We start from the raw sequence: 24901 nt of genomic DNA, 5'->3' as shown, positions 1-24901 counted from the left end.
CAGACACGAGTAACTGCGGCAAAGCAGGTAGTGTTTCTGTTGGGATAAGATGGAAAATCTGAATCAATACAAGAGCAGTAAAGCAATTGAAGAGTAACGTAAGATAAGGTCATACACTTCTTAGTTTCAGTGACTTTATTAATGTGACAAGGTGGACAGCCGTTATCACAGCAAGGAGCTGTGGGTAGGTCAGGGCATTTCAATTTTGTCTCCCAGTGCCTTAAGCTCTGTCAGCCTAGAGTGATACTGTGGTTTTCCAAGTACTTAGTTTCGAGGGCAGCAAGCAATGTTTCCTTCCCTGGCGCCTTACCTCACGTAGCTTCTACTCTGAACAATAGAGTCCTTTCTTTAGCCACAGGAGAATAAAAACTAAAGGGGAATACTCTTCCTCGCGCTGGCTGGGTTAGCTTGCTTATGTATAAAGCATTTACGTGCTCATTTTGGTCTTCTCAGACAAGAGGTTGAACAGAGACAAAACACATTAATGCAAGCAGCTTGTAATGCCCACTGCTTCGGTACATATGTCACTGAATGCATCCCAAATTCACCCACACTGCTTTATTTGCCCCCCCTTGCAAACGGGCAGAGACCAATTGAATCAAAGGCATGAAGCATTCAGACTGTCAAAAAAGCAGCCAGTGTGTAAAGATAGGAAGGTGGGCTGGCAGGTAGAGAGGTGAGGAACAGCAGCAAAGTGTTTAAGCTACAGCTGACCATAATTCACACGTAATGGTTAGTCAGCATCTTCCATAAAGCGGCAGTCTTCCATGTAAGGCCTGTTCTGTTGCTTGGTCTCCACATAGACGGCAAAACTTTTCAGGAGTCCTAGATGTCCTAAAGGAGACATAATCAGTACAGTTCCAGAGATCTATTATGGGAAGTTCCACATCCCAGGAGTTCGTAATTTTGTGTTCAAGAACCACATATGGCACTAAACAAACCCTTCATTCACCTGTTTCTCAAAAACTCTGGGGATTTTCCTCCCTCTAAGATGGATAAATAGGGCCAACAGGGAATATAGGGGCTCCAGGTATGTTTGTCCATGTTCAGCCTTTGGGGATCAATTTCTCCAACTCTGCATATAGGAGAATTGGGTCAGAAGGGGTTAAATACTAGCAGTGTCTCACATGTGGGGAGTTGAGACGATGAGAGACAATGCTTGCTGGAATTTGGGTGCCAGCTCTCATTAGTGCTGACATTAAGATTTGAGTTAGACCTAGTATGGCGAAGGGGGAACCTAAGTTACAGTCAAAACACATTTGTGAACAACTGCAAGCAGACAAGTGATCTTCTATCTTTACTGTGGTTAAATTTAACCCAATGAATTATCTTTACGGAGGAAAGCACGTTGCACATTTTTCCCTTCAGCAGCGCAAGCTGAAGTCTTTCAGTGTCTTCCAGGAAGGAAGTGAAGCCTTTTCCATAATCCTTCTGATCTGTAACACTTCATAAAGCAGCAGGGCTCTTTATGCACTTAATCATTTGTTCTTTGCTGGACTCGTGCCTGATGTGTAGATAGAGAATCAAAAGAGGAACGGGAAGTTTCCCTCGTTCATTGAAAGACAAAAGAACCACAAGAATCTGTAATGAGGCTTTGAATGACTGGACCAACACGGTGAAGTAACAGTTCATGAATAGGCACTGGGGGCTAAGTTGTCTTGACTGTGTTGAATGGGGGCTTGCCTGCTTACACCAGGGTGGATTTGGCCCTTTTTGAATGCAGTCGGTCTTTTCCTCATGCCTACCTTGCCTTTTCGGTGCACTTCTGAATGCACTGAATTTTCAACACACCGTTCTGGAGGACATTAATTACGTGAATACAGGCTTATTGCCTTTGTTAGAGGTTTGACTCATTCACTCCCTTTCTCCAATTCGTTTATTATTTTTAAGGTAAACATTTCAATATTTCTTGCTGAAGTGTAAGCTCAACTTTTGTCTCCAACAAAAGGATGAGAGCTCTGTTTGTATAACAAAGTAGGACGACAAATCTGTCACAGTATGAAACGGCAAAGCCCTGGCTTTTGGAGAGTTCTACAGGGAAGCCGTAGGAGCTGTGTGCCGAAGTCTCCAAATCGGGGGTTTATGCTGTGCTTTGCCGCTGACTCAAATATCTCATACCTTCTGTTGTCAGTGAGAGAGACCATGTTTTAACACACCCTCCCGCAAGCTCACTCTGCACTGAGATTTCTATGCTTAACTTCAACATGGGAAGAGGAATAATTTTTTTCTCTTTTTCTGTCCTTGACCAAGAGTCCACCTGTTCTCCCTTTTTAATGGTCTTCATCACATTCTGTTGAAATCTAGCAAGGCTTCCAAAATAGTCATGGAGAGTCAGAGTTAAAAATGTTTGCAGTTTTTCTAAATGCCTTTTTTTTTTTTTCCCCCCCTTCATTTCAAAGTGATGAGTTTTGGTTTCAGTATGCTGTAGTGATAATTTAGAGAGAAGTAATTGATGTTCCTGTAATTAATACAGTAATGCTTAGTATATTTATCCTTTTGCCTCAGGATGTAATCCTAGTAATGTTAGAGAAATTATTTCCCTAAAGATAGAGCAAAGGCCATCTCACTAGTTAAAGGAATGCTCTCGCTGTTGCCCATAGGCAAGTACCTGAAATGAATCGAGGGGCCAACAGGGAATGCAGGGGCTCCAGGTGTGCCATCAGACCCATCGTCACAGCACGCCACGCCACGCAGCAACAGCCCTCTTCACTGCCAGCTTGAGAAGTTACAGAAAAATTGTCAATTCTTTACCTATTACAGTGCCAAGATTAAGGCCAGCCAAACTGCTTGAGTATCAGGTTCACACAAAATGAACGCTTGACTTGAATCCGAGGAGATTTACTTTTGCAAGAATCATATTCCTGACTCCAAAAGAGAAACTGTTACACTTCATTGAAAAGTGTTGCTGATAATTTGATCTAAAACTTTGTTTCCGACTTTGTATGAATGGAACCGTACACAAATTACCTTGTCAGGAGAATAAAAGTAGGATTTGCAGGATCAGGCTTCTAAAGCACAACGTTCCTTTACAGACAGATACTCCCTTTAAATTGGAGGAAAAAAAATAACCTAAAGCAAAAAAACCCTTTCTTCCTCCACCAAGAACTACTTGATTTTTTAAAATGTAATGTAGGTGCTATAAAAAGTACGAATTCTTTTCTTACATTGAAAAACATTAAGAAGTTTAATACAAACAGACAAAATACAACTAACTCACCCCCTTAAAGATCTGTTGAACTAATTTAGGATCAAGAATTGCTCATAATGGTATTTTCACGTAAATTATCTGCCTCTTTTCAATTAGTTTTTATTATTTTAATGGTGGCACCTCCCACCCTCCCTTAGTGCTTTGGCCCGACTCACATAATTGCCTATATTTTATGTAAATGGAATTGTTACACCGTAAAATGATATACAAATGTGTCTACCACACAAAGTCCAATAAATGGTGTGAATAAGCCCATTATTTTCAAAGTAACGGCATCTGATAGCAGCCTGGGAAACACAGGGCTGACAGATGTGAGCCCATGACAAGGCCTGGAAAAACACTGAATGAGGAGCACTCTGACAGACCACAATTAATTGACTTTTGAAATAACTTCTTTTTTTTCACAGTTCTACTTGGCTGAGCAAGATTCACAAATTGCTGTCTTGAACTTTTTAGTGGGATGAAATAGCTGCCAATGAAAGTCAATGACACGGGCTCTGAATAGGAGTCATACAATGACCACACCGTGACATGTTTTTAACTGACATATTGATTATTCGAGAAGTAGCAGCCACTCAATTGGGAGGGAATCAGGAAGGGGTGGGAGTGAGGCAAAACAGAGTATGGAAATACAGTCTGTTAAACAGTAGCCAAATACAGTTTTATTTTAGGAAACATCCTGATAAACATTTTCACATATGTTCCCAGAGAATATGATTTGGAGTCCAAGTCTGTTGTTCCTTTTGCTGTGAAAAAGCGATCACAAAGCTAAATCAAGAGGAAATTACATTAACAAGTAAGAAAACAGACCTCCTGTGAGTCACGAGCGTGCTGACTTCTCTGGGCTTTCAGTACCTGCTCAGGACCCAGGCTGTACGCGCACGCGTGTTTACGCAGGCTCAGAATATCTGTTTGTCTGTCTTTGGAAACTGAGGCCAAACTGGCAGACCTAATTGACCTCTTAATCCCAGGGACATCATGGGACAAGTACGTAGTGAAGATGAGGATTTTTTAATTATTTTCCTAGTTTTTGTCCTACCTGCCAGGCTGATCAAGCAATGCTCTTGTCTGACTCTGTGGAACTCTTCAGAGAGTTTATTCCCCAAAACCTTCATCAGCTGAACTCGCTTGGAGAACTTTAAGTGGAAAAGTCAATTTTTAACTTGTTTTGTGGGTGCTTTTGTTTTGGCTAATTTTTAGAAGCCTGTTGAGCCACCAGAGCAGCTCCCCGTTGAGCTGCTTTCCACTGGCCCCACGGGAGGCAGCAGCTTGCAAGACCACAAGCCCTTTAGTCTGATTTCACTGAGTAATATTAGGAATCGTTACCCATTGCTGCTTCCAGATGTAACTTACACTGGCAGATGCTGGACATCACGTAAGGCTTTTTTTTAAGCAATCCCATTGCACATACCGAGTCCTTTGTTGTTCATCTTCCTCTACCTGATGGCCATGTTTTTGCTTAGCTGAAAAGCTCTCCAGTTCCATTTACTGGATAGGATGTTCCCCTCGTCCTCGGCTGGGATGCAGCGTTACCGGTAAAGGGTGCGTAGCTCAGGTGGAGGCGGCAGTTCAGGAGGGGTTTGACAGTCCCGAGGACAGCACAGCCTATGCAGCGCTCCTCCTTTTCTCCCAGCCCCTGTTCTCATCTAACTCGGTGAGTTAGGCAGTAAAAGACCTGTTATTTGTACACTAAAGCATCTTTATTTCTGCCTTCCTTATTGCTTCCTTCAACTTCAAGCACAGAACAAAACATTTAGAGTTAGGGCTTTATTGAATTCGTAATATTGCAATTAATTCACTTTACAGCTGAAAAGATCAACAATAGTCAGCTTCTAAAAGAGTTACAGGCACAGTCATAAAAGAGACAGCATAAAATCTATGTCTGTTGCCCTGACAAGGATGGCTCGCTGATACATCTATAGGAGATAACATGTAGTATTCATAGTGAAGGACATGGCTGATCAGTCAACAGGTTTATAATTACATAAGCATTTATTTTTCTAAGTGCAGTATTCTACTGATGTGTTTTATTGAAGAAAAGATTTAAACAGATAAGTATATTTTCAGTGGGTGTTTCTCCATTTACTCTCAGTTGTACATTAATATGCAAATGCTTTTGTATCATCATGGCTTTACTAACAGCAGAATTAGTTCTTTTTCTAGACTGGGTAAATTGGGTTACTTATAGTACTAAAAAGAGAAGCATAATTAAAATATGTGCTTGTATCTACATTTTATTTAAAAGCAGTACAGCTTGGATAGTTACTGGCCAAGTGACCACACGTCGGTTGTGCTGAAGAGGCTTTTGAACCATTGGTTATCATGCTGTAACTAGTATTTTTTTTTTAATATAATGTTGCATCACCCCAATGTTTTGATATATCCAAGATAGCTGAAGCTAAACAAGTCTTCAGAAGTGGAGTAATTCAGTTACACCCTTCTCATTTCATTCCAAAGTAACAGAAACCCACTCTTAACCTTTCTAGTCACTCACAGCACAAAAGAAAGCAATTAAAAAAGAGAACCGGGACTACAGCGGCAGGCTTATTTCACTGCCTGTGGTAATCCAGAACACCTTGTGTTACATACTGTTGGTCATACACCACTGTCACATGTAAAGAATCCAACAGTGTCCAACATGGAGGAGTAAGAGCTCTTCTTTACTTTGCTCCAGGCTATGGCTAAAGCAGCCTGTAGACTGAGAGGTTAATATTAACCCCCTTTAAAGTCAAGAAGCAAGCAACAGAAGATGTGGACTTCCTCCCCTGCACAAACTGCCAGAGCCCCAATGACCAAGGGCCCAGCGTATTCCCTCAGCGCCTGCCGAGTGGGTCTGCAGCCCCGTGGCCCAGCCAAGCAGCTGAAGGGAAAGGATTTCTCAGAGGAAACTGCTCCTGTCCCTCGCTGCTGAAAAACTGGAAGTGCAGAAAAAAAAAATATTTTTGCAGTCACTGTTGGCTCCTAGCAGGACACATCCTCCTTCCACACCTTTCGAAGGGTTCTGCTTAGTTTGGTAGTTTTCGTGCTGACTGTGATGTGGAAAGCTGAGACCCTGGAGATAGTACAACTACTCCAGAGACAGCCACGGCACTTTCAGGTCCACCATCGATTCCAGATCCTACTCCGGCCAAAGAAATGGAAGTGTCTTACCAGACTTATGCTATCCTTGACAAAGTACTAAGAGTTTACAAACCAAGTAAAAAGAGAGACACCAAGCCTGAATTCCTGCAAGTCTCTCTCTAAAGCACTTTGGCTAGCCTGAAATGAAAGTCACAGAGGTTCTTCCAAGCCCTGTAGCAATTCCCTTCCAAACTGCCAGTAGTAGCTTTGTGTTTTATTTCAACAAGTCCCATAAGGGGGAGTTTTACAAATCAAAGTCCAGGAAGCGTCTCGTGTGAGAGACTTCCCTGTTGCTCATGGGCTACTACAAGAAATAAGAGCCAATGTGTCCAGAGGCATCAACAAGATACTGGCCCAATAACCATGAGATCCAAATACCTTGATTGCCTACTGATTGTTTTAAAGTTGTAAGGAAAGCATGCAGAAGTACAGATTCCTCTGTACGTGGTGAGGACTTCTGAAGACATACCACAACCCAAAGCAAAGAACACCAGGAGAATTAAAAATCCATTCCAGTGGGAATGGAAATATATTCTCCTTTGTGCTAATTCCCTGTATGTTTCAAATGACTCACGTGTCTGCCTGCAGGCTTCATGCAGAGAGGAAACAGTGTTTTCTAGGTACTGTGCACACTGTCTTGAGATCAGAGTCCTAATAACATGTAGGACTCCATGTACCACCTGAACAACTGAAGATACACCAGCAGATACTATCCCGCCTCATGAAGAGGAAAAGCTTTATGACAGGAGACCCTGCTTTAAGTGAACAGCACGTTTATGCTCCCTATGCAAGCCAAAACTGCATTCCCTGAACTCAACACACACACAAAAAAAAACCATTGAAGAGCCTTCAGCGTGAAGATGTGAAGCATGTTCTGGGTCAGAATATGAGACAGAATGCTTCATCCCACAAACTATGTTGTTACAGGGTGCATGCTACTGCTCTGCAGGATGCCTTCCTGAAGACTCTACGGTGTATTCCCAGTCTCTCAGTCAATGTCATTTATTTCCTGATGATTCTAACACCATTTCTTATCCATCAACTCTAAAAGTCTCTGCATTTCCATTCTGATCAGTTTTGTCATATTGGCTTTTATAACTTGATGTTATAAGACCTGAACTTACTGATTTTAATAGATTCTCTGTTACCTCCTGGAGTCATACACTGAGAACACGTGTATCGTAAATCCTGACTACGGACAACAGTCTGCATACAGAGAAAAAGGCAACACTGAGACCTACCTCAAAGCCTGAAACATGAATTTGTCAAGGATTCTTCCCATTTCTTTCTCAAAGGGTTTATTGCTACCTGTGAAACACATTTAGATCTGAAAATCAATTCTGAAGGATCCTTTACAGCAAACCACAGAAGCCACAGTGGCTACTGAAGACATTTAAGGACTGACTGTCTCATAACTTTGCTTTTAGAATCACAGGGTTGCAAGAGACCTCTGGAGACCATCTAGTCATCAGAAGGACCATCAATGTCTGTTGCAAAACCTTTCATCGTAGTTTTTACTATCATCAATATTTTACTAAATCGCTATCTAAAGGCTTTAGCGATTCAGACCAAAGAATTAGCAGATATCCCAAACTGCTTAAAAGAGCTAATATATTTTGTCTCAAACAAACCATCTTTGAGACTTCTTAGACTAAAAGATACAAAGATGACTTGCTGCAGGACTGACTATTAGGCAAACTAAATTAAGACTGAGACCTTACTGTTCCAATTAGCAGAGAGTGAGAACGGTGCCACTGGAAAATAACCAGAAGGCAGGGTACAAGGCTTCAGTAAACTGGGCTTTGAATTTATAGATCAAGTTATGCTTCTCCCCAACAGCCATGAAAATCACAAACCCTCCGTCGCAGTGGAGCAGCACACCAATCTTAGTAGCCTTCACATTGGGTAAGCACTTTTCAACATCATTATGCCAGGATGATATTTTGGAATTAAACCACTCAATACACCAAGAACTGCTGTTCCTCCCCAGGCGGCTCTCGGGCCCCTGACGCTCCATGCTGCCGTAGCAGATGCCAATGCCACAGAAGCTGTTCTGTTGCAGTTCCACCTCCCAGTAGTGGATGCCTCTCTTGAAGCACTGGAACCCCAGTACTTGGGAACAATCGGTGAAGCGCCGAGGGTGCTGGTTATAATTCAGGGGGGTGTCCGAGACAGACATCCTGGTGTATCTCTCAGACAGCATCACTTTGTTATGAGCTGTGTTGCAATCCAGCGTGATGTTAGCAGCATCTGCAAGGACATGAATTGTTCGAAGGTACTGAAGAGCAAAGCACTTTTATTTATACTGTCCTGCCTAGGCACTTGTTCCTATGCGTGTTTATCTCCCTGCTCTGCTCTCCTCCACCGTGCAGGCAGTTCCTAGGGCCACAGGAATAGCTCCTGGGTTCAACTGCAGCTCTGTGTTTCACAGCAGGCCAATGGAGGGCAAGTTTCCTTCCTTTCTGCATCCCCATGGGATTCCTTCGCCACCCAAATATATGGTGGCAGGAGGAGGGGATTGCTGATCTGGCAGCAAAAGGTATACCATATTGTGTGCCATCTGCTATAGCATCTTAAGCAGGCCATTGTGGGCTCACTTAAAAGCCTGGATTTCATTTAAAAAAAAAAAATTCCAGTTTGTTACATCGTATTTCTAGGCTACCCTAATGAAACCATTTGGGGGAAACCAAAGCCATTACCAAGCAAACTTTACCGTTGTAAAGCTACAAGAATACCAAAGATTAATTAAATTTATCCGGCAAAAGAACCACTTAGAAACCTCCCGTCCCCTTTTCCTCCAAAAAATTTCCTTCCTTTTTAACAATTAGTTGATAACCTACTAAGCTAACTAAACCCCCTCAAAGGTATTTTTGTCAGATAACTACAGAGGGCACGTAACACCAGCACGGTAAGTGCAGAAGGTTCATCTTTAAGTAGCATAACGTTGGGCATCTTACACTGCAAAAGCTCCTCTCTGGATTTCTTCAGAAAGCTGTCAAGAAGTTCTTTAGCTGAAGCAGCAGCTGCAGCAGCATTTACTGTTCCCATGGTTGGTGCTGTGTCGACAGAAGAAAAGAGAGTTTGGCCAGTTGGGAAGAAACCTGCATGCTTAACACACGGCCACCCTCAGGTTGGAGTGGGCCTGTGGAGGTCACCTGGTTTGGCCTCCTGCTCCAGGCAGGGTTAACTTCAGTATTAGCTCAGGTTGCTCACAGTCTTGTCGAGTTTTGAAAATCCCCTGTTATCTCTGAGCAGCCTCTTTCCCTGCTTGATCGCTCTCACAGCGACTAGTAAGAGCCTTCTCAGAGCAACAGCTGAACAACTGAATACACCAACACAGGCAACCATCTAGTTACCATTTTAAGAGCAGTCAATGAAAATTAGAATAAGTATGCTGAAAGGTTGGACTTACCAAGTTTAGCAGGTTTCTTTTTCTCCTCTGGGGGTAGGGGGAGAGGAAAAAAAAAAAAAAAAAAAAAAAAAAGAACTGTGAGTTCTACTAAGACTGAAAAGCCACTGATAAAGAGTATGCCACCTGGAGAGCCATCATCATGGCTCTTCCAAAGCTGCAGCAGTAAAGCTGACAGCCCAGCGTGTTGAAGCCAGGTACAAATACACCCACACTGGAAAGCTACACATGACACACAATGTGCAATTCGCTTCCTGTTTCACAGGGTCATAAGCCTGGAAGGAGCTTCATCTCTACTCCAGGATGCAGCGTGTTACGGCAAGTGGTAGTAAGCCTGTGCCCATGACTATTCCTTTTCTTTTTACAACAGAACTTCTGGTGCAGCAACAGAAGCTACAAGTCCTTTCAACTCCAGAATCCCCAACAGACCCCACTGAGTGCTCCGCACCTAGGACTTGTGAATGGAAAGGACCATGTGTCGAGAGCTCAGTGGAAGTAACAGAAATAGTTTCTTAACACTTGGATTTATTTTAAAAGGACACTATGGAAGATACTCCAGACAGGCTAGAGTGCCACATCTAGAACCAGTATCTGGACAAACAACATTGAAAGTCCCCAGTATCACCTGCCATGGTGACTGTCTCCATCACACCAGCCTTAGACTGTAGCAAGACGTGGCCAGCAAAATGTGCTAGTGTTGAGTAAGGCTGCTATTAATCACCACTTACTGGTATCTGGCTCCATCTGCGGCATGGCTGGAGTCTGGGGAAGGATCTTCTGGGTATGCTCTTGTGAGGGGAAGAAAAAAAAAAACAGAATATGAACAGCTCATAATCAGGATTCAATACATACGAATCCATCAAACAAACACATGTTTAGTACCAGTGAGAACAAACCTGCAAGAGCCAGAGAGCGGGGAGGCTCTGCTTTGCTGTACAGCCTGCACCGACACCGCTCCGGGTGTGCGCTGAGGCTGACGCACCGCCAGATCGGGGCAGTTTGCTGCTTTACAGCTGAGGAGGCATCCATCACCAGACAGCCCAACAACCCTCCCTCTCCCACGCCAAAGTGCTCGCCACGGATAATCACTGCATCACCCTGCAAACAGCTGTTGGGTAACTGCTTGAATTCTTATTTAATGGTAAAACCACAGGTAGAGAGGATGATGTTCTTTACTTACGTGGTCTGGAGGCCTTTTTCCAGCAATGGGTTCTGTGTGGGGGGGGGGGGGGGGGGGGGGGGGGGGGGGGGGGGGGGGGGGGGGGGGGGGGGGGGGGGGGGGGGGGGGGGGGGGGGGGGACATGGTGAAGTTGTATTGCATAAGTTTGTATTGGCAGGAACAGTAATGCATTAGCAAGACATCTTTTTTCAGGAACTGGTGAGCTGGAGAACTTCAGTGATACTCGCAGAGCTAACAGGGGGGGGGGGGGGGGGGGGGGGGGGGGGGGGGGGGGGGGGGGGGGGGGGGGGGGGGGGGAAGGCTTTGTTCTAACCACACGGTACACACAACACCTTTACAGCTGGGTAACCATAGTCCTATCACTCTAAAGCATTTTATGTCTCACCTCAAATCCACATCCTAACTGCATCCAACCCTGCTTCATAATAAAAATATAAATTACTGTAACGAATAAAGACGACCTGAGCGGTGCCAGAAGGGCATGGTATCACGATACTCATCAGCTTATCCCAGTATAGATAAAAGTGAAGAGACAATGGCATATTTTTTCTCCTACTTTAGCCCAGACTGTACCATTCTTGTGTGGAAATGGAGGACTGCAGAAGTTGGAAGACTCAATTTGTATTAACCAACTGTATTTGCTGCACTTTTTTTTTTTTAAATGATATTGAGCTCAAACCCAAGGCAGAAAATGCCAATTCTGCCAGTGATACAGTACCTTCTGGTTTCTTCTCCTTAAAATGAGTCACTGAAAGTTTCACAATGTCTTTAAGGTTAATGGCAGAATGGTAAGTGTCATGTATCAGGTTTTGGTCCATTTCAATTACAGGGACGAAAGCGTCTTTTGTTGATGTTCGTTGCAGTGCTGCTGCTCTCTGAAATGACAAATGGAAGCTCGCATGCGGCTCACTTTGTGTAGCGGACAGAAAAATACAACCAAGTTACTTTAAATGGGGAGGGTTTTGTGCATTCCTCTCCAATTCAAAGGAGCAAAGGCTACAGTCAGACACGACCCATGGCAAAATTTCGGTAGCAACCCACATGCGTGAATTCTCAACTGGTATCTGAAGCATGAGAAAGATACAGTAGACGGCGTCACAGCACGGAGCTGCAACACCTCACGGCGATGAGTTCTCTCACTCTCTGGCCACTCTGCTTGTGGCAGAGGCTGAACTGGGGGCAGGTACAAGACACCACGTCAGCGCTCTCTCATCGGTGTTTGTGTACTTATCAGTACATCCTTTTATAGCAGGTTCTTGCACACAACTGCATTAGCATTTGACTGAAAGTGTCTGGAGAGCAGGACTGCCACAGCAGGTTTTTGTGATTCTGCATTCTAGAAACACAAAGAATTGGAATCGCGTTTCAAGGACATATTACCTTCAAAAACAGAATGTCATCACTTTCCGTCAGTGCCATCTCAACCTGATCTCTGAGAGACTGAATTTCATTCTTCTTGCTTGACAGAATACCATAAATATAATCGTACTTATTGCAAACTCTTTTTTCTTCATCTGCAATTAGTTTTAAGGCCTGATTTTCTGATTCTTCAATTACAGCTTTGATTTCCAAAAACTCACTTCTGATCAAATCTTTCTTTCTGGAAAGTGTCTCCTGGAGCAGAGAAGAACAGACACTGGTTTCAAAAGAACAGTTTGTGGACAAAGCACGGCTTACTGCTACTACAAGAAAGCCTTTGAGGAACACGCAGGCTTCAGTTACTTGAAAGAGGCAATAGCAAAGCTATGTATTTCTAGGTAGCTTGGGATGAAAACTCATTTACTGTCGGTCTCCAGAGTCCTGCTGCGGGGCTGGCAGGCAGAGGCCAGGCCAGCCGTGACATCTAGCGGTCACCAGCCCTGCGACGGGACTGGGACACCGCGGGCTGGGACACTGCACAGCCACTTGCACGGCTGTAGCCGTTTCTGCCTCTGAGATGCGGCACCTCTGGTTAATACAAAGTTATTCCTGGTCCTCCGAGAGATGTTCCAGAGGAACACAGAAGTGCTGCCCCAGCGGCTTTTCAGTTTCTTAGTCCCCACGCTCGCTTCAGAAAGGATGGTACAAGTGAGACGTACCCAATCCAGCACAAACTGCAGCGCCCGTCATCAGCTAAGAACGAGGATTCGTTGTGGTAATTTATGGAAAGAGACATCCTAATTTTCTGCACTGGTGCAGCCATTACAGCTCACTAATCCTTTAGCCTGGGCTGCACAGATCGGCACTTTCTGGTGCAAGAGGAAAGGAGGGGTTTGGGCCCCGGTACGGGTCAGGTGTGCCGGCATGTGTGGGTACAAAACCCTTGCACGGTGGGTGGGTTATCCCATCTCCCATGGAGCTGCCTGGCTCTGCCAAAATGCCTCTTTTCTGTTCCTTCCCAATAATGTCTTCTCCTGCCAATGCAATCTCAATACTATAGCCACTGCCGCAAGAGTATGAGCATCAACCGCACGCAGTGGAGAGCGTATGCCAAGCAACCTGACAGCATTTTGAACAGTTACCCACTTACAGCAGCCTGGCTTTGGTTCGTTTTCACGGTGTTCATTGCTCGAACAGCGCTTTCACTCCGATTATGCAGCTCCATCAGTTTCCTCTTCAGCGCCGACTGCAACAGAAGAGATCAGAAAACATTTCAGAGAAGCAGTTGCCATGTCTGCTCTCAGTCAGGTCATGCTTACTGGAGTTAGAATCGTGTTTACAGAAAGTTTTAAGTAACCCCTGTAAGCATTTAGTACTAACAATTTAAATCCTACTGCTCCTTAAACCTTACAGGATGTAAGAGTACCCTTCTGCACATGTGTGGCTTGTGCAGCCAGCACCCTCCCTGCAGTTCCACCTCTCCCAACGGCAAGAGGAACACCGCCGGTTCTCTCTTTTGATAAGCACCGAGTACTTTCGTCAGCACAGCAGTTCCCAGTGCTAAGAATAAACCTTATGTTAGCTGTCAGGTTAGACTTTGGGCACTAGGTTAATGCTGCTGTTCACCTACGGTTTCATTTTAATTGAGAATTTTATTGCTTAAATGTGAATTACCGATGTCCTTAGTTCAAGGTGCCGCTAAGCTAAATCAGGGAGGACTTCATAGTGTAAACAGTACACACCCTCGCCAAACAAGTGGGAGTTTGGCTACCTAAACTTTTCAAGTGTGCTCTCATTTTCAGCTGTGCTCACTGTAGGATATGAAGCCAGGTTCCCCTCCCTTTCACTCCATGGAGAACCTGCTCCTGGCTTTTATCTATGTGCTGGAGCTCTCCCTAGGCTGCTTCTATAATCCTTTGCTTCACAAGAACACAGAGCAACGTCCATCTACAGTCCCTCGGCCAGCCTGTGGTACGGCCAGGCAGTGACCCCTGTGCCGGGAGCAGCAGAGGAGGCTCGCAGTCAGTGACGACAGCCGCAGAGGCCTTGCCCGTCACCCAGCCCATGACAGGGGCTGACAGTCAACCCCGCCACAGCAGCTCGGAGCGCCATCTTGGAGAGAGCAGGGAAACGCTAGGAACGACTCCAAAGACCTGCTCGAGCACACGTTGGAGGGTGGATAACGGTTTGCCAAGGCCAGGTCTCGGTCCAGCAGCCCCCTGGCACTCCACGGCCCCAGCAGCCAGGGACCCACCGGGCGCTGGGGGAGCGAAGGGGAGCGAAGGGGTGCCCCGGGCAGAGCCTGCCACTCCCCCCGCCCCGGCCACTCACCTCGGCGTTGGCTTTGGCTATGTGCAGGGGGCTGGCATGACACAGCTTGTGGCCGAGGAGGCAGAGGGAGCAGATGCAGCTGCCATGCTCGCTACAGAAGAACTCGAAGATCTTGCTGTGCTTGGGACACTTGCGCTGCTGCAGGTCGCGCAGGGGCGGGCAGAGCTGGTGGTCGCGGAAGGCCGGGCTGTCCCGGTGCGGCTGCAGGTGCTCGGGGCAGAAGGAGGCGGTGCAGGTCAGGCAGGTCTGCACGGCCGGGGCCAGCTGGCAGCTGTCGCAGTAGACGGGGGTGTCCTCCCCCTCGCAGCCCACAGCCGCCGCCGCCGCCTCCTCCTCCTCCTCCTCGTCCCCGGCGCGGCCCCGGAGCTGCTCCACCACCCGGCACAGCACCGTGTTCTTCTGCAGCTGCGGGCGGCCCGCGAAGGTGGCCCGACACTGGGGGCAGCTGAAGTTCTCCGACAGCCCGGCCCAGGAGAGCTCCAGGCAGGAGGCGCAGAAGTTGTGCCCGCAGGGCACCGTCACGGGGCTGCGGAAGAGGCAGAGGCAGATGGAGCAGGTCAGCTCTTCCTCCAGCCCCGCCAGGCCGGGCTCCGCCGGCGACCGGGACATCGCCGCCATCGCCCTGGCTGCCGCTGCCCAGTAACTCCAGAAACGAAACTAGGGCCGGACCTTTCCCAGAATTTATGCGCCCCGTCCCCGCCCCGGCGGGAGGTGCGGCGGCACCGGCACCCGCCCAGCCCCGGGGACGCCAGCGTGGGGGCAGCGGCACCGCCCGCCCCGGGCTTTGCCCCGCGGGACGGGGACGGGGACGGGATGGTCCGGGGCGGCCGCCGTCTCCCCGCGGGGCCGGGACTCGGGTGGAGGCAGAGCGGCCCCGCGGAGCCCCCGTCCCGAGCCGCCAGAGGTGCCGAGCCGGGGGGGGGGGGGCGACGCAGCGTCACCTTCTGCAGCCGCCGCGCCCGGCAGGTCTGGGGTTTGGTTTCTAAACCAAAACGAGTAATTTCAGCTGCGAAGGCCCACCCGGAGCGGCAGCCCACGGCGGTGGGGAGCGCTGTCTCCCGGCTGTCCCGCTTCCCTCCCAGAACCGGACAAGAGGGACCCTGGGATGCTCCAGCGCAGCCCGGCAGCCGCCGGCCTCGTTCACCGCACGGGCCAAGCGAAGGCGTGAACCCCGATTCCCACCGAGCACGGGCCCGAGCTGCCGCTGCCCCGGCTGCTTTCCTCGGAGCTGGGGCTAACCTGGCTGTTGAAGATCACATTAGCTGTTTTTAAAGCACACAGATTACCCGCATTGTGTACGTGGAAACCATCTCAACAGAAGATACTTCCTCAAATATTCTTTTTCTCAATCTAACTGTTGAATAATCACTGTTTCTAACAGAAACATTGGATGCTGAACAGCAATCTGTGCAACTGCTCCTGTTACAACTAACTTGACTGCAAATTCTTCCAGTGCCTTCTTCCTGCTCCCTCTTCTGCCCTGTCTGCTGGTGTCCCAAGGACTTCCTCAGTGCCCACCATGCTTCTCCACTCGCACCGTCAGCGTGGGTGAAATGAAGCAGCCTGACTCAAATCTGTGACACCCCCCAGGAGTTTAAACCAGGCCTGGTGGTCTGCAGTGGAAGAAGCGTGGGCTTTCAACTGCATTTCCAGTGGCCAAAGGACACCTAGTGTGGAGAACTGCTAGCGTTCCTTTTAATGTCCTTTAAAAAGTATTAGCAGGCAATTGTGGGGTTTCTGTGTTGGCCTTAGTCCTCAGACACTTCCAAAAATGTCCAGGGATCATATAAAGCACTCAAAAGAGGCCATGGTGGTTTGCCTGTTACAATTAGCACTTTGAAAGAAATTCCTAGCCAGCTATTTTGGAAGACTAAATTAAATCTGAATGGTCATCATAAACCTACATTACACAGATAATGTTAACGTCTACCTACGTTGATAATCTGCTCCAGCCTCATAATACTCCTTCAAGATGAACTATGGAGCATACGGAGCGTCGTGTCTCAAGGGCTCTGATTCACTGCTGAGTAATGGCACACAAAGAACAACAGGAGGGGGTTAGAGCTGCTGTGGCTTTGACAAAGGAGCGAAAAGTTCAGGCATCAGGTCTGTAATCCGCTTGAGGGTGGTTTCAAGGAGGTGGGCATGGCTCCACTGTTATTTACAGCTTCCTTGGGGTGTGCAGGTCGGGACGTCATTAGCTGCTGTCAGGGAATGCAAACACCTGAAGGGTGGCGGTTGGCAGTGACTGCAAAGGAAGGTTCTAACGGAGCTGTGTTGTGTGTGTCATCAGAGATGGGACCAAAGAGCAGCTGTTAATGTTTACGTTTCTTATTTCTCTATAGGTGAACGAAACACTTCGTCCTGGGCTTATCCGCACTACACCACCATCATCTTTCAAACGCTCAGCACCTTCGCTGGATTTTCTGCAGCATTCGTCTTGGATCTACCGCAGCAGACAAAGGTACGCAAACACCAAGGGTGAATATACACCTGACAATTGTAGCTTTTGCTTCTGGAGCAGAACACAGGATGTTTAGAGCTTAGATGAACAATTTCAGTTCTCCATTGTCAGAGAGGGCTTGAAATTCTGAGTAAGCCCAACCACTCCTGTTGTCTAAAAAACAGTAACGTTTCATTAAACAATTTTCATTAAAAATTACTGAAAAATTTTACCATTTAAATAGCTACTGAAGTTAATATTCCCTTTGCTTCCTTGCAATTACTTGAGAATTTCTTCACTTGGTTCTGAACTAAATCTGACCTTTTGCCCAGATATTGTGGATTGAAAGTACCACTCAGAGCCTGAGCAGGAAGTTAGAAGCACAGCAGAATAAATTCTTCCTCGTGCACGCCTGGCTGAGCAAACAAACATCGAGACAGGTGTTCTGATACTCTTGACTTTTTTGGATTTAATATTCAGTGGTTTAAGTAGGTGCAGTTTTCCCATCAAAATCATAAATAACCCCAAATTCCTAAAGAGCCGACACCTACTCAGTGTTATTTTTGCAACGTCTGTAGTCCCGGCAGCAAACTTTCAGGTCTTTAAGATCTGTTCAGCAGGTTCTGGCTGCCAGCCTCCAGCTGCAGCAGCTCATCCTGTCTGTAGGCCTGCAGCGCGTTGTGCATGCGTGACTGTAGCTTGCCAGCTCAAACACATTTCGAGTCCAGAATTTGTCAAAAAAACTGTAACAGACTTTTTTAACAAACCCATAATACTCAACTGCAGAGGGCAGGGTGCCAAGGAGCCCCGTGACCAGCAGCTGGGGTTGCCCCAGCAAAGGGGCAAACTCTATGGACAGAAAGTAAGCAAAAAGGGTTCATTCAGAGCATCACCAGCTCCCTCCGGAATTCACATGCACATTCCGTCCTACTCTACGTTTCTCACCCATTTAGCGCCCCAGCCCTGCCCCGGCTCCCCAGGTACGAGGAACCTGGTGTGTGGCTGTCAAGAGGAGGTGCGTGGGTGTGATGGGCAGGGCAGCCAGCCAGCTCCCTCAGGCTGACTTGACTTGATTTAAATTGTGCATTGGAGCAGCAGTTTCACCCAAACTTGATAACAATGGGTAAGTAACACTCAAGATTTTATCTTGAAAAGATCCTCTCTCTGGGGGTGTATTTGTTTTCAACCATCATCTGTTCATCACAGCCAGGCGAACTTAATGCAGCCAGGCTGCATTTAATTTGCAGACAAAACGCACTAGGCAATGGAACAAGAGTTGAATCCTGCTCAAAAGCGTTGTGAAATACTTGCTTTACTTTTGCAATTTTATAAGAATTCAAAATTAACGATTTCCTTTAGAAAAAAAAACAAAACTTTCCATTAATCCCAACTGTCTCAGCATGACTGTGCTAGAACAGAACATCTGTATTTTTCTTTTTGTCCAACTTGCAAAAATTTCCACACATGAATCCAAATGTCCATTTCTCTAAAAAACAAATTGTAACATAAAGTAATGGCAACTAAAGAGAACCACAACACACAAATTAGTTTTACTCATATAAAGACGATTCCTTCACAAACATTTTAACAGGGATAATGCAACGGTGTGCAATATTTTAATGAAATCATGCGCTAGTCAGAGTAGGTTAGCTAAACCACAATGTACAATTTTTCAGGTGTTTGTTTGTATCTAGGGTTGGGGTTTTTTTTCCATGTCTTCTGTTTGAGAGTCAGCTTCCCTGGGAGAGGCGTTATCTTAAATTGTAAGACTTGCCAAGATGCAAGTACTGCATGGGTATGAGGTGTTCCCTCAGTGCTAATAATTAGCAGAGATGTCAGTGAAGCTCACTGCCACCACCTGGTCACCCGTTCTCTATTAAGAAGGAAAGAAGAAAGGCAGCACAGAAACTTAACAGTTACCAATACTATTTATCTGCCTCTCAAAATTACAGAAGCTTGAAATGCACAAGCTTTTCTTGATGTTTTCAAGTAACTGCAAGGTCATGGCATTTGTATCGTGCTCTGCAGCTGTGGAAGGACCTGCACCTGAACAATATTTATATTTAATTTTTAAGTGTTGTTTTAAATTATCCTTACAGCAAGCTACCTCTGAATGGCGGTTATGTGGCTCTAGCCAAATCCAGACATTTAAATGGAGTTACTGACAGTACAAGGTCGTATTTTATCTTTTTGATCAAACCGTTCCAGTTCTGCAGCTTGCAGCCGTAGGATATAAAAGTGTTATTAAACTTCTATTAAGAAAAAAAACCCCACAGATCTATATTAAAGACTTCCTATAATAAACAAAGTATTCCTGTATTACAGACATTTCTTTTAGCGTAGTTTCATTTTAAAACCATTTATTAAAAACGCCCACCAGCGCATCTGCTGCCCTCAGAACTAGAAGGCAGCATTTCACAAAACAAGTCCGTACAATTATTTACATTTGTTCACATTTTAGATTGTTCCATTTTCCATGCTGGATCCATTAACTGGAGGCTCAACAATCAGTCTTGGCTCTATCAGTGCATCCCAACTTTCAGTTATCTGAAAACAAAATACAGACAGTACTTAGCATGCCCAAGCTATAGATGCAATTTCTTCTACATTATGCTTTGTCTAGACTTGAACAAGAGCACTGCGGAACAAAGGTCACAGATCCTTCCTGTGACTCCTCGATCTTCTCCATGAACCTCAACCTGCCTGACGTTCTGGGTAAGGACAGATGCAGGTAAGAACAGTGCATGAAATGGAAAACCTTGCAAGAACCAATACTCTATCTAGACATGATATTTTTATTTTATGAGCGGAAACAAAAAGTTACACAGCTTGATGACTTTTTTAATCTAGTTAACTGAATAACATCCAAGAAGCGATTACCATCTTGTAATCATGCACATTCTTGCTAGAAAGAATTATTTTTGCTTCAATTTATTTTAATCAGATACATTATTATAAAGGGAATCCCACTGAAATGAACAGAGTCATAAAGCAGGGCACGTATGCAAAACTTGTAACAGGCTTCAAAACCGGACACCCACATACCTTTGTATCCTGAGGAACCGCGTACTCTATCAGTTCTGCTCCATCTGCAGACTGGTAAACCAGATCGAATTTCCCTGGCTCTTTAGCAACTTAAAGAAACAAACAAACAACTCCATTAACTATAAACAAAAAAGTTTAAATGTTTATCATATTTAGAAAGCTAATCAAGACCAGGATTACATCCATTGAAGACAGTGGCTTCACTGACATCACAAAGATTGGCATTATGATCTAAAATTTTCTCTGTAATTCCATATGATTTTAATTTTTTCAGGAAATGAAAGCACAGTAGAGATTAGTTACTGACTACTCATAGTGACTGGCCAGATTTCATTTTGTAAATACCTAAGAGCACCTTCAATAGAACTAGCAAACGTTAGAACTTCTCCATTTAAACAGACTTTTTGGGGACAGAGTGAGCAGGGGAGGGGCGTGTTGAGCAGGAACCCGAGGAAATTTGAAATACTCCTGAACACGAAGCATGCCTCAGACTAGCTGTTTTCCAAGCGATACATGTGACAACAAGCATTTGGTGTCCCAGGGTACGTACGTTGTCTTGCTGACGACGAAAGGATCTCAAGCTCTATCTGTTTTTTATCAGCATTCCAACTGATTATTTTTGCCTCCTTCATAAAGCAACAAGAAAAGAATCAGGTAAGATGTACTTCAGCACTGGGTAACTATTCTGTATTTACAGCCACTGTGGTACTTGATCACAGTTAAAGGAAGTATATCTGTCCGTCAAATTTTTCTGTCTGTATGTGTAAAATCCGCTCAGCAATCTGCAATTATTGGCATCAATAAACTGAAGTTATTCATTGTCACCATCTTTGTAATTTAAATCAGTACTTAGCCAGAAACCAAGTTATTTGAAGTAGCTACAAAATTTTACTTGTACCACTTTGAATAATTTGCCTTGACTTCAAACAGCAGTAGACTCGAATACAGCTACATTTTTCTACTTGAAGGGCTGCATTTTTTTGTCATCTCTAAAATATTAATGATCATTAATAATGCTTGCAGGTTTTTTTACGTAACTGCTTACAACCTTTCAAATTTTCAATTAGTTTTGGGTTCTAGCATTTTAATTTTTACTGCTGCAACAGCAATAGCCGGCAGAGTCAAAGGGATGAGAAGGAAAATACCACACAACCTCAAAATACAGGTGAGGTCTTACCTCACCTGTAAGAGTTTTGTGAGTGAATTAAGGGAGGAAAGAAGAACAGTACCTTATAGTCTGAAACTTCAGGACTGTAATTTTCAGTTAGTTCCAAGCGCTGTTGAAAGAAATACAAGTAACAAATTACAACTTTTCCTGATCCGTGATGATGCCACCTATACCCAGACATGGTTTCTTCAGCAAGAGGGAAGTGCAAGAAGCAAGTCTCCCACTCCTGGATCCTGATGCCGATCACAGTCCCAGGTCGTCTTCCAGGAATCACTGCTCTAAAGGATTTTCATTCAGGTCAGGCTGTGAGAGATCGGGGAGATGGATCCCAGCCTACGCAACTGCAGTGATTTTATTTTCATTTACTTTTTTATTTTGCAGTGGAGTGTAATTATTTGTACGGTAAGATTTGCAATAGTATCGTAGAAATGCTACAGAAAGAAAGCACAATATTTTCTTTCTTTTTATAGCATCTGATTTTAACACTGACTTTCCTTGCATGTTGGAAAGACAGAGGTAACGTGCTTCTTTCTGACATTCTTATTTAAACATAAACCTTGAAAATATGCCCACGGCAGAGAGACTTTGTGAAGGAGCAACCAGAAAATTCTGTTATTTGTGAACTGACTTATGTGCTAGTGAAGAGAGTCATTCTACAAATGTACATGGAAATTCACACTGAAATGACGGTGGAGATAACGTTTCTTTGTGTTATACAAGTACAGGAAATCTAAAGAAATGCACTGAACTTCTACAGATGCTCCAAACCTTTGTAAAAATCAAAGTTAGACTTTACAACAAAAGAATTGTTTGGACCCAACAACAGAAACCTCAACAGTTTCTGTTGTACATGAAACGATTAAGTTAGAAAGAAAGCAGGAGAGGAGTGAAGGCTTTCAGAGACACCCACAAACATTAGACACAAGACTTTTTAGATGCTGAACCATTTGTTTAAACCAAAATTTTTTAAAAAGAACAAATAAGTAGGATGAAGACTATTTCCTAACTCTTACACTTCTAGGATAGTGGTCCCAGAACAACGTAAGATTAAATTCTTCAGCGTAAGCTTCCAGCTGTCAGGACCACGCTATCTGTAGTGTGTCCTGCAAAACTTGCAGTGTCACAAATGAAACAGTTTTAGCTTGCTAACATTCAGTATTTCACAAGTTCTTTACCTTAAAGGCAATTCTTTCTCCCACTTGTGGTGGGGCTGCTAGAAGAGGTAACACGCTATAGTCTCTCTTGGGGACCTCCACAGGATTCTGTGAAACAAACAGTAAACCCATTGATTTAATTACAGTATTAATAAAAACAGAAGAGAACGTTTGTGCGGTGTGGACTGTAAGAAGTTCTGAGAAGAGTATCCGAGTGCTTTGTTTTGAGATATATAATACAATTGCTTAAATATTATTTCATAAACACTTCCTCAGGCTGCTAAATGGAGATACAGTAAAGATCAGATTTACTAAGTTAAGACCAACCTTTATTGTACTCATCTATTTCTGCTGTTATGAATTACTCTCATCCTATACACTTTTTTATATAGTTAAAGCTGCAAGAGAAAGGTGACCTATGACTGCGTAAAGTCACTCACCTGGACAAGAATGGAAGTGTTTGTCGCAGCTTCATTTAACTGCCTCTGTTTCTGGCCTTCACTGCTGTAGTTATAGAAGAAGCCAGGGCTTGCTCCTCTCCCACGGCCTTGGCCCCTCATCATCCCATGAAACCCACGGCCCCTAGGTCCTCTCCAGAAGTTATCCTCTCCTGTTCCACGCCCCCTTCCACGCCCCAGGCTGGCAAGTGGTCCTTGAATAGTGGCTGGCAACTGTTTAGTACAGTTTCTTACTACGGAATTACTCAGTCCAGCATTTGCTGCAGGTTTTTTAATAACAAGCGTTTCTGAATCTGAACTATCAGACTCCGAAGAGGAGGTCTTTGCTTTGGGAGCCGTGGTGGTACTGGTTTTTACAGCTGCCGCATTGTTAGGCAGTGACTTTTCCTTCGCAGTACCATCTTGTGCTGTTGCCACTTTCTCATCCTCTGTACTCGAGTCAGAGTCTGAACTGGAAGACTGGGATTTTTTAGCATTTTTACTAATTGCAGTCTTAGTGGAATTCTCAGTGTTGGACTTTACAGTCACTTTATTAGAAACAGTTTTCACATCAGAATTCGCACCAGCTTGGGATTTGTCTTTAGGAAGCGTTGCCACTACAGGTTTATGGGAAGATTTATTTTGCTTTATGTGTAATTCACTGCTGTCACTGTCAGACGATGTGCTGGAAGAATCTGAAGATCCCACCCTCTTTTTTCTGGACTGTGTTGTGACTTTTTTGGTGTTATTTTTACCAGAATTTAGAGAAAAGCTCTCATTTGCCTGTTCTAAAGCCATCTTTGCTGCAGCGGCCTTTGTCTGCTTTACATCCTTCTTTTTTGTTGTCAACTGTTTCTCCCTCTCCGTTTTTTTAAGCTTTTTAGATTGGCCAGTAGAGCTCTCTTCCTTACCTTCTGTGAGTCTATTTCTCCCACTAACTTCTTCCTTTCTTTTTCTTTTCTTGTACCTTTTGTGAGAGTCCTGAATATCTACAGAGGTCTCTTCTCTACATGAAGAATACTCGGGATTATATTTATTCTTTTTCTTTTCTCTTTTATGCCTGTCATCTTCATTTCTAGATAATTCTTCCTCTTCTTGCTTTTGTCTACGCCGTTTTTTGTTTTCATTGGGTGTATAAGAAAAGCCACCATCTATCTCTTCATAATCATCTGCAACTATCTCTTCCAATTTTACTCTGTCAAGAAAACAAACAAAAGCCACTGCTCAGCATAATTAACACCTTTTTCCTGTGTGTCAGCAGCTCAGGTAAGCTTGTGTTTTGGGAGCAGGGATGCTCCACCTGCTAACGGACAGCGCAGGCAGCAGTGCCCGGAGCACGGGCTGCTATCCCAAACCAGAGCTCCGGTCCTGAGCCCTCGCCGGGGGCCGGGGCTGCAGAGTCTCCGAAAGCCCCGCTCCGGCGGTGCAGGGGCTCGGGGCAGGCGGCAGGAGCACCAGGGGATGGCGGCAGCGCTCTCCTTCCATCCTGGAGATTCCCAACCCCTTGGCTCTCCCCAGCCCCTTTCGGGCATCCCAGGGGTTCTCAGGCACCGCAAGCTTTGGGGAGCGGTGCCCGCTCCACCGCCGGGAGCCGCGGGAAGGGCCCGAGGGCCTCTCCGGTTCCCCGGCAGGGCAGGGCAGGGCATGGCGTGCTAGGGACAGCCCCCCCCCCCCGCTACCGCGCAACCCGAGGAGTGTCCCCCCCGCAGCCCTCTGCCAGCGGCTCAGCGCGGTCCCCCTCCCGGGCAGCCCCCGCCGTACCGGAGCGAGTCGTTGTCCCGCACAAGGCGGGCACTCTCAGTGGGGGGCAGCAGCGCTCCCTCCAGGAAGAGGCTCAGGCGGGCCCGCCGGCTGAAGCCGAACCTGTGGCGGATGAGGCTAACGAGGTCGGTGACGAGGCGCACCTGGCTGGGCTCCAGCAGCAGCCAGCACAGCGCGCAGCCCGGGCTGCCCGGCGGCGGGTAGTCGAAGAGTAGCCGCAGCCGCACGGGGCCGCTACCGGCCGCCGCCATCTTGGCGGTGAAGGAGGGCGATGGCGCCGCGCGTG

The 24901-nt window shown here is 45.6% G+C and overlaps 2 protein-coding genes across 2 annotated transcripts; both read right to left on the bottom strand.

Moving 5' to 3' along the window:
- Positions 1-408: 408 nt before the first annotated feature.
- Positions 409-15258, bottom strand: TRIM25 (tripartite motif containing 25). Its single transcript, XM_063352475.1, has 9 exons — positions 14608-15258; positions 13427-13522; positions 12298-12531; positions 11535-11792; positions 10634-10835; positions 10466-10525; positions 9741-9767; positions 9286-9384; positions 409-8578 (listed from the first exon to the last, which is right to left on the bottom strand). Exons 1-9 carry the CDS (start codon positions 15223-15225, stop codon positions 8058-8060), a joined length of 2115 nt encoding a protein of 704 aa, XP_063208545.1. The 5' UTR covers positions 15226-15258; the 3' UTR covers positions 409-8057.
- Positions 15259-18577: 3319 nt separating this feature from the next.
- Positions 18578-24899, bottom strand: COIL (coilin). Its single transcript, XM_063351941.1, has 7 exons — positions 24616-24899; positions 22858-24049; positions 22439-22525; positions 21325-21372; positions 20646-20721; positions 20096-20184; positions 18578-19597 (listed from the first exon to the last, which is right to left on the bottom strand). Exons 1-7 carry the CDS (start codon positions 24864-24866, stop codon positions 19508-19510), a joined length of 1833 nt encoding a protein of 610 aa, XP_063208011.1. The 5' UTR covers positions 24867-24899; the 3' UTR covers positions 18578-19507.
- Between the last annotated feature and the right edge of the window lie 2 nt (positions 24900-24901).

The sequence above is a fragment of the Chroicocephalus ridibundus genome, chromosome 14, assembly GCF_963924245.1.
Source record: "Chroicocephalus ridibundus chromosome 14, bChrRid1.1, whole genome shotgun sequence".
In the NCBI taxonomy this organism is placed as follows: domain Eukaryota; kingdom Metazoa; phylum Chordata; class Aves; order Charadriiformes; family Laridae; genus Chroicocephalus; species Chroicocephalus ridibundus.
Note: the sequence above shows the minus strand (reverse complement) of the source record. Positions and strands in the feature narration are given on the sequence as shown.